The sequence below is a fragment of the Leopardus geoffroyi genome, chromosome A3 (genome assembly GCF_018350155.1).
Source record: "Leopardus geoffroyi isolate Oge1 chromosome A3, O.geoffroyi_Oge1_pat1.0, whole genome shotgun sequence".
NCBI classification, from domain to species: Eukaryota; Metazoa; Chordata; class Mammalia; order Carnivora; family Felidae; genus Leopardus; species Leopardus geoffroyi.
In genome coordinates, this window is record NC_059336.1 from 5,325,196 (window position 1) to 5,334,632 (window position 9,437).

Genomic DNA, 9,437 nt, shown 5'->3' on the forward strand with positions numbered 1-9,437 from the left:
CCCATCACCCTTGGTGAGGCCAGCCAGGCTTGCGTGGTCAGCCTCCCCCCTGCTCACGTGCCTTCGTCTCGTCCCCACCACTTTCCCACCGGGCTGGCCATCTTCATTTTCGCTGGAGGTCTTTGCACATGCTGTTCCCTCTTCCTGGAATGCTCTTCCCCACTCCCTTCCCCCTTTGCAGACTGGCTCCTGGATGGCCTTCAGATGTCAGCAAAGCTGCCTTTGCAACGCGGCTCACAATTTGTCATAATTTTTTGTTTGTTTCTGTTTACCGTCTGTCCCCTCATGCACACACAGGAGACCGGGGGTTCTTGCCCTGGCTCCCCAGCATCTAGAACTGCGCCCAGCACGGAGAGGCACCCAGCAGACCTGCGCTGAAGGAATAAATGAAGTTTTAAAACTTCCCGAGCCACGTTCTCCTCGTGTTTAAAGTGGCCATCGTGGTGTCCCCCCTCCCCAGGGCTTTCAGGGGGACGAATGTAGAGTTCTCGGAGTGAGCTCGAGCTGGTGGGGACTGCGCGGTGGCCGCCAGCCCTCAGGTCCCCCCCTCCCCCCCCACCGTGACACCTAGCAGGACGCTGAGAGGGAAATTCTGGGTGCGCACCTGGGCCACAGCTCGGCCCCCTTTACCGAGGACGTGGTGCCGTGAGGCTGACAGCAGCTGGGCCCCACCTAGCTCTCAGCGAGCCCCTGGCTGGAGACGGTGCCCAGGAGATGGTGGCGGCTGTTATTAAGTGTCCTGCTCCCTGGCTTGGCTGGAAGTCCCCGGAGGCAGAGCTGGAGGCCGAGCTCGGGGCCAACACCCAGCTGAGCAGTGCTGTCCCCGGGGAAGCAGGTCTGATGGGGGACAGGGGACAGCAGTTATGGAGCTTCACGGGGTGGGGGGGCCCTCCTCAGAGGGTTAAGAAGACACAGGTGGCTGCTCGGTCGGGGAAGAGGTGCCCAGAGAGGCCGCGGGGATCCCCGCCCCGGGACCCGTCTGCCCCAGGACGGGGGAGAGAGCGGCTCATCCCCTCCCCCTCCCCCTCTGCTGTGGGGGCTGGCAGCTCCCCCACACTTTCAGGGTGTGCGGCTCGGCCGCTTTGGGGTGGCCACTGGAGAGACCGGAGCGTCTCAGCCTCCTCTCTAGTAAACCTGGGCCCCACGTGGCTGCAGGCCCCACCGCCGAGGCCCAGGTGCCAGCTGTGCCAAACCTCAGTGGGGGTGGGGCCCGGGGAGGCGCTGAGGCGCGGGGATGCGACAACAGAGGCGGCTGGTGCTTTACAGGCCTGGGAACGGAATGGTCCTTTGCTGGGGAAGGCAGCCGAGGCCCAGGGAGCAAGTAAGGCCACGTGGAAGCTGGCTGCGCCCTCCCGGTACTGGCTGCACGGTTACCCAGGCCGCGGCCTCCAGGGCAGGCCACGTGGTCAAGCCCCGTGGTGCCAAGTTGTCGGAAAAAATAAATAAACGAGTGTCTGTTTATATTAACAACAGCGCCCAGCATGTAAAAAGCACCATGTAAGAGGGGCGCCCGGGGGGCTCAGTCGGTTGAGCGTCCGGCCTCGGCTCAGGTCACGATCTCGCGATTGGTGAGTTCGAGCCCCGCGTCGGGCTCTGTGCTGACAGCTCGGAGCCTGGAGGCTGCTTCGGATTCTGTGTCCCCCTCTCTCTCCGCCCCTCCCCCACTTGCACTCTGTCTCTGTCTCTCTCTCTCTCAAAAATGAATAAACGTTAAAATTTTTTTTTAAAAAAGAAACCCCACGTGAGAGTTTGTGAATAAGCAAATAACTACTACGGGTATTTTACCTAGATCTAAAATGGCGTGCACGGTTCCTGGTTTGTGTGTCATTTGGTTTCTTCGATTCGTCTTTGGCCAGAGTCGCACGGCTGTCTGTCTGCTCCCTTTCCCTCCCCCACACTCCGGCGGGACGGGGAGGGAGAGGGCCCCAGCCGAGGAGGGACGAGAGACGAAGACGATGACATGGCCCCTGTCCGACGGAGGGCCAGCCCCACACCTGCCCTCAGCTTCCGCCCTCAGTCTCTGTGGCTGCTGCAGGGATAGCTCTGCGATTCCAGAACCGGGACTAGTGCAGAAAAGTGTCGCTTAAAAATCAAGTAAGATAGGAGAGCTCATTTATGCTGAGGCGACGGTATTTTCCCAAGCTGCCTGCAGGACAGAACAATAAAAAATTTATCCTTAATAGCATTTTGCTGAATTTTGCCACAGGAGATCGCTTTGCCGCCACCGGAGTTTGGAAAGGTTCTTGTCTGCCGTGCACATCCCCTTCCCCAGCCAGCCTCCGGCCTCCCCGCCTCCTCGGGGGACACTTTGCAGCCAGCCTGCCTCCTCCTCTTCCTGCCTCCACCCCAGGGACACGTCTGGACACTGGTCACTCCGCCCCACGGAGCTCCAGCTCCGGGAAGGGGGAGAAAAAAACCAGATAGTCCATAATCAGCTTCTTCTTCCTTTCCCCTCCTCCCCCCCGGTAGACGTGTGAGAAGGCAGAAAAAAAGAGGGCAAAGCAAATCCAAGCAGTCGGTAAACTTAATTTCCTAAAAACAAGTGTAAGAAAAGATGCTAAAACTTGGGGGTGCGGGCGGCAGGGGGAGGCAGGTCATGGAGCAAACCCCAGAACGGTATATGATGTGGAGGAAAAATGGTCACTCACTCAAAGATCAACATCTATTCAGGAAGGCATTTTATATAAATGCATAAAGAAAAATCTGGAAGGATGCCCTTCAAATTTTTCACGGTGGTTTCTCTAGGATGGGACCTGACCTGGGAGAAAGGGAACAGGAGTCTGCTGATGTCCACACATCCGTCACTGCTTATATTTCTTACAAGGAACCTTTTTTTTTTTTTTTTTTTTTAATTAAACACATTAAAAGAGAACCTCCCCTCAGATTAAAACATTAAATTTAAACAGTGTTATACCAGGGCGCCTGGGTGGCTCAGTCGGTTAAGCAGCCGACTTCGGCTCAGGTCACGATCTCGCGGGCTATGAGTTCGAGCCCCGCGTCGGGCTCTGTGCGGACAGCTCAGAGCCTGGAGCCTGTTTCAGATTCTGTGTCTCCCTCTCTCTGACCCTCCCCTGTTCATGCTCAGTCTCTCCCTGTCTCAAAAATAAATAAAACGTTAAAAAAGATTAAAAAAAAAAAAAGAAAAAAACAGTGTTATATCATCCGTTGGCGGCTATGTGGGGAATCGCGGTCCACACCAGTAAAAGCGTGTATTGATGCAGTCACTTTGGAAGATGAATCTCCAGCATCTGGGGGGAAATTCCAGCAGTCAGCACCTCCGTTTTTCCGAGGGTTGGGCAGTGAAGATCGCGGGTAAGGACATCTGTCGCGGGGCTGTTTATAACAGCGCCAACGGACACCTTCCAAGTCCCTCGGTAGGCGACTGGCAAAATAAACCATGGGGTGTCCACGCCGGGACCTCCGGTGGAGCCTTTAAAAGCGCGAAGCAGAGGTACAGGTCCTGACGCAGAAAGTTCTCCACGACAAGAGCATTCCAGAACGATCCTTACAATACGACACACCATGGGCTCTCTACGGGCACAGGGGTGTCGGGGGGGCGGGGGGGAAGCACAGAAACAACCCCAGAAGGAAATACACCAGCACGATCCCCGTGGGCGGTGGCCACCGCGCGGCTCTCCAGGTCTTTCTGACCCAGCCTGCTTCCCGGCCGCCTTGAAGTTGGGCAGGGTCATGTGACCGTTCCTGGCCAATCAGGGTGAGCAGGTGGTCCTGGGGCCGCCTCCAGGCCTCTTGCCAACTGATACGGGGCCCTCTCTCCCAGCTCTTGGGCGCTGGCACGACAGCCAGCCACATTGGAGGTGGCGGCCCCTGCCAACGGCAGCGACCTGAGCAGATCCGACTCCCAACCCAGATGTACCTACAGCCTTCAGCCTCGCAGACCCGGATTCCTTGCGGTTACCCCCGTGTTTCCCAATGACGCCGTCTCCCCGACGGGTGCCCAGCATCACCCCCAGGAAAAAGCTTAGGGGTGGGGCACTTGAGACAAAGGGCGCCTGCCTGCCTGCCCGCCTGCCCGCCCCTGTTGGCTCCGGTTCCCTGCCTCCACCCAGGGCTGCCTCCTCACGGTTCCCAGTAAGCACCACGTGACTGAGAGCAAGGCCTGGTCCTCGACGGCATCCCAGGGCCAAGCACTCAGCAGGGGCTCAGTCCACATCGGCGGCAGGAAATCAACGACAAGAATTCTCAGAAACTGTGGTCCCGGATGAAGGCAGAACACCCCCCCCCACCCCCCCCATGACGATTCTTTCTCTCACCGCTCAGAGGGTGCTGGCCGCCTCCCCGTAGCCACGTTCCTGGCCTCCCTCCGGAGCAAGCGAACCCTCGGCTAGTGGACCACGTGCCCCAGCCGCCCTTGCAGCTCAAGCCACACGAGGTGAGTCTGAACACTGCGATTGTAACTTGGGGAGGTGGGGCTCCTCGAGGGGGAGATGGGCAGTGGCGGGTGCCCCTTTCCGCCCTGTCCCCTGTCCTTAACCGGGTTCTCCCGCGAGCCGACTCCTGAGTCGAAAACTCAATGCGAATGACGTTTTTCAGGGTCAAGGTCATGCGGTGTGGAGGTGAGTCCAAGGAAGGGAGCCAGCACAGGGCACGTGGATGAGCAGGTTACAGCTGGGGGCAGTCGGAGCTCAGCCCCGCTGGACCTTGCAGGAAATGGTCCAGAGCACGCCTCTCGGATTCCAGCCCCCCCCCCCACGCCACCCCCCACCCGAGAGGCGAGGACCCGCGTGTGGACCCACTCTCAGATATTCACTGGCTCTCATTCACCATGAAGGGTGGTTTCCAAGCCACTCCCAGCTCACCCCCCCCCCACCCCCACCAGCCGGGAGCAAACCTTCCGGCAAAGTCACGGGGGCTTGCTTGCACACCCTCAGCAGGTGCAGGAATAGTGAGAGTCCACAGCAGCTGTTGCACACCCAGCCCCCTTCTTCCTGCCCGGAACACGGACGTGTTGTCCGGAGTTCCGGCAGCCACATTAGACCAGAAGGCAAAGGGGAATGGAGCTGTGAACTCGCCCTCTGCGGGCTGCGCGGTGCCTTTTGAAATCAGAGCACAGAGGACCGGGGCGCAGAGATGCGCAGAGGCCTCCCGTCCGCGACAGACTGGGCCTGCATCCGGCTCTGCCACTTCCCAGCCGCGCAAGCCGAACGTGTGACTTCAGTTCTTGGTTTTCTCATCTGTGAAAGGACAATAATGCCCACACCGACCTCATCAGGGTTCTTGTCCACTTTTTCAACAAATAGTTACCGGGCACCTGCTGTACTACATGCTGGGCCCTGTGCTATTTCTGAGGAAACAGCCGGGAGGAAATAAAACCAACGAGCTGTTCCCCCCCACCGCGCCCCCACCCCGGCCCAAGGCAGCACAGTCTGGGGAGGGGGCCGGCATCCGCCACATTGCCAAGTGCACAGATATCAAAGTGTGATTGTGACAAAGGCCACACACAAGGACCTGTGATAGAAGTTTGACCTTGTCACATGCAAAGGTCCTGTGGTTGAAATGATTCAGCATGGTAAACAATGCCAGTACACACTGAATGAGAGTGTTACTAGTATTTCCTTGAACCGATGCCAGGAAACATTTGAATCAGCTGAGAAACTTTCTCTCTCTCTCTCTCTCTCTCTCTCTCTCTCTCTCTTGTTTTTTTAATTTTTTTTACATTTATTTATTTTTGAGAGACAGAGCCCAAGTAGGGGAGGGGCAGAGAGAGGGAGACACAGAATCCAGAGCAGGCTCCAGGCTCCCAGCTGTCAGCACCGGAGCCTGACGCGGGGCTCGAACTCACGAACCGTGGGATCATGACCTGAGCCGAAGTCCGACGCTCAACCGACTGAGCCCCCCAGGCGCCCTGGGAAACGTGTCTTGTCGCGACTCGGCACGCCACAACTCTGGCTTTGTCTTCCAGCGCGGGGTCTGCCTGTGAAGAGAAATGGGCTGGTCACTCATTCTTGTTTTTGTTTTTGGTTTTTCAATACTCGAGTTCGTCAACATACAGCGTGATTCATCCCTTCCGTGTGACGCCCAGCGCTCATCCCGACACGTGCCCTCCTGAGTGCCCATCCCCCATCCGGCCCCTCCCCCACCCGCCTCCCCTCCGGCACCCCTCAGTTTGTTCTCTGTATTTAGGGGCCTCTCGTGGTTTTTCTCCGCCTCTGTTTTTATCTTCTGTGTCCTTCCCTTCCCCTAAGTTCATCTGTTGATTCACTCCTTCTCCTTGATAGGTGTTTCTTATTCTAAACAAACGTGGCTGGCATTCCCGTCTGATAGAAGCTTCTGGTTAAGATGTGACAGGCCCGAGCTCTGCAGGCTGGTGCCAGGAGGTTTCCTCCGCAGCCCCCCAGGCACTGGCGCCCCTGCCTTATCCTGAGCTCGCCCGGCACACCTGTGCGGAGCGGGGGAAGCCAGCCAGATTTTTGCAAGGGGACACTTTTTTTTTTTTTCTCTCGTTGCAGTTATTATGAGGATCAGAAATGGGGGCTTGGGAGGTTTCCTTCGAAGCTTTTCCCAGATTCCAGAGAGTTTTAGGCAAACCCAGGGCTCCAGGAAGCCACTGGGTGCCTGCACTTTTCCAGACATCAGCTGAAGGGGCGCAAACATCCTGAAAGCTAATGTAAACTTGGCATTCGGAGTCTCCACGTGAAACGGGAGGCCGGCTGGCCCCAGAGGCAAACAGAGACTGCATTTACATGTCGCCCCCACGACCTCATTTCTAAATTCAAACAAGGTAATGTCTGCCATAATGGGCTGTTGGGGCCTCCGTGCCCTGAGAATGCATATTTTATCATCGCCTTATTGGGTCAGGATTCTGGAAGCACTCATCAACCACCTGACAAAGCATCAAGGCGTCCCTCGAAATGTTGTCACCAGCTGTGAGCCCAGCGCCATGGGTCCGGGGTGGGGGGGGGGGGGTTGGGGACACCACCAGACACAGGTCCATCTGCCCACAGCCCCGACCTTGGCCCGTCCTGGGGTCAACCCGGTGTTTACCCGGCCTACCTCGGGCAAGATGCTCGGGGCAGAGGGGCCAGGGCGGGCGGGCAGGAGAACCGCCTCCTTCCCTACCAAGGCCCAAGCTTCAGAAGGTGTCTCTGAGGCTCCCCACACTTTACTACTGGGGTCCCTGAGGCCCCGCAAAGGGAAGGACGTGGCCAAGGTCACAAAGCAAGTCAGAGCGCAGCCAAGAAGAGGAGAAAAAGCCCTCGCCTTCTCTCTACATCCACGGGCCAACCGGGGCCAGCCTGGGCTCACCTTTCAGGACCTGGCTCCTGTCCTACCTCTTCAGGGGCTCTTCCAGACTCTTCGAGCAGCTGTTAGGGCCCCGGGTTCCAGCCTCCAACTCGCTCCCATCACATCACGGACCTCTGGAGACTTACCCATCCCCCACAACACAAACTCCACTCTGGCAAGGCACTGCGAGGAAGCCAGCGGGGCTGGCCGTCGTGAGCACGGGGCCCGGCAGCAGGAGGTGAGGTTGGGCGCGTGGGGCGTCCTGGGGAGCCAGGTCCTGCCCGTCTTAAGAGCAGTGGGAACACTGCGGTGTTTTGAACGGAGGCGCGACATCCTCTGACCTGTACCGTAGAGCATGGTGGGGTGAGGACAGGAGTAGGGAGACCAGGGAGGGGCCCCTGCCGTGAGCCAGGTGGGAGAAACAGGTGGCCTGGCCAGGGGAGGGGCAGTGGACATGGGCATGCGTAATCTCTGCAGGTTTGAATTTCCTGTCCTTTCGGCGGATCACGGCGCCCGCCACACCCCCAGCCCCCGTGGCCCGGCACCCTCAGGAGGCCGTCCTGGAAGGAGGCCAGGAGGGAGGGAGCAAGGCTCTCCTGCACGGAGCCCTGACCCAGGACAGAGCTCCGGGAAAGGAAGGTAACTGGTTGTTTCTGTCCCGAGGAGAACATGCCGTGACCGTGAATCTTCATTCGGCTGTCCCCAAAGTGACAAACATCCCCCAGCGTCCATGCTGCTGCCTCCCCGGCAATTTCTCTGTTTACAGGATGTCTGGGGTGTCTAGACAGGCTGGGGTGGGGTGGGGGGAGTCAGAGAGTGGAGTCCCAAGGCAGTTCTCAGACGGCACACAGCTATTTCTGCACAGAACAGCTAAAACCAAAAGACTGAAATCTGCCTCTGCCTGAAGAGTTCATTAAATAGAAATATGCTTAATTCTTTCCTTTTTTATCAGTTGACGGCTTCCAACAGATAAAGCTTATTTTATTTAAGCTTTCACACACCCGGCGAGATAAATATCCCTGAATTCCTGTCTTCACAGGGGGAAAAAAAATTAAAAATGGATGGAGTCAGAATCTTGAGTAGGGTTCTGGAAGCTGGACCAAAGGATGGACCCACACGATTGGGTCGGAGTTAGATCAACCCCAGGACGTGGTGGTGTGGAGGGAGGGGCTGGTCCCTGCAAAGGGCATGAGGGAAACTGCTGGTAAGGATTGTTCTAGAAAGGACACCCACCGACTTCTGGTCCAGAGGGACCCTCAAAGTCAGATTTGGAGGAGACCTCGTCCATACACGCAGACGGCTGTGGGTTCAGTCCCAGCCTGGCCACCCTCGAGCTGCAGAAATGTGAACATGTCACTCTGCTTCCTTGTGCCTCAGTTTCCTGAACTAGAATTCAACAAGCTCTCAGGCATAATCTCTGCACAAGCCCCTGTCACAGAGCACGCGTGCCGTCCCTCCCCAGGGCTCCAGGGGAAGAAGGGATCTGGGGTAGATTCGTCCTGCCCGCGGCACCTGGGCCCTGACCTCCCTCCACATCCAGCCTGAGCCCACCCGCCTCCCCACAGACCCAGATGCGTTTTGCAGGTCTACGTGCTGGGGAAGCGAGGGGCTGAGCAGCCACGGTCGATGCTGACCAGGAGTTTGTTAACGGGATACCCAGGGGCTCAGGAACCAGCCGGTTGCAAGGACACCTGGGCTCCAGAGGGCCTGGGACAAATGGCGATTTAACCATGGGCTTGCTGAGTGAGGCCGGTGCCCGCAGTGGCTGCCAGCCTGTCCCTCCCCGGGCTGTCAGGGCAGGACCCAGGACCCCCCCCAGTTTCCACCTTGGACTGTCAGCACCGGGCCCAGGGCCTCCAACTCACACCCTGGGCCGTCCTCGAGGAAATGACAGGGGACATCAGATCCAAATCACAGGGAGAACCCAACCAGTAAGATTGGGGGGCCAGAAAGTTCCAGAAAGAGGGAGCCGCAGGGCACAGGTTGTGAGGGGGGATAAGCCCAGCCTGAGTGAAGGCCCACAGACACTAGGGTGCAGGGGGGCGCTGGGACCCCAGCACATTAGGAGGGGGGTGGGCAGGCCCGTGGGTGGGGGGAGGGGTGCTTTCTCCGGGGCCACATGAGGAGCCACCAAGCCATTTGCAGCAGAGGGTGTGACATGGTAAGTTGTCACATTTTGAAAAGATCATTGT

The 9,437-nt window shown here is 58.0% G+C and overlaps 1 protein-coding gene across 2 annotated transcripts; it reads left to right on the plus strand.

The window, feature by feature from the left end:
• Positions 1 to 6,468: 6,468 nt before the first annotated feature.
• LOC123579613 lies at positions 6,469 to 8,178 on the plus strand. Of its 2 annotated transcripts, XR_006702847.1 has the most exons (4): positions 6,469 to 6,742; positions 6,820 to 6,887; positions 7,301 to 7,483; positions 7,723 to 8,178. XR_006702847.1 is itself a non-coding variant. In XM_045443755.1 (2 exons), the coding sequence occupies exons 1-2, from the start codon at positions 6,758 to 6,760 to the stop codon at positions 7,726 to 7,728; spliced, it is 732 nt and encodes a 243-aa protein (XP_045299711.1). In that variant the 5' UTR covers positions 6,751 to 6,757; the 3' UTR covers positions 7,729 to 8,178. The 2 variants fall into 2 exon arrangements, 1 of the variants encoding a protein (XP_045299711.1); XM_045443755.1 differs by lacking the exon at positions 6,469 to 6,742 and having other exon boundaries at positions 6,751 to 7,483.
• The last annotated feature ends 1,259 nt before the right edge of the window (positions 8,179 to 9,437 follow it).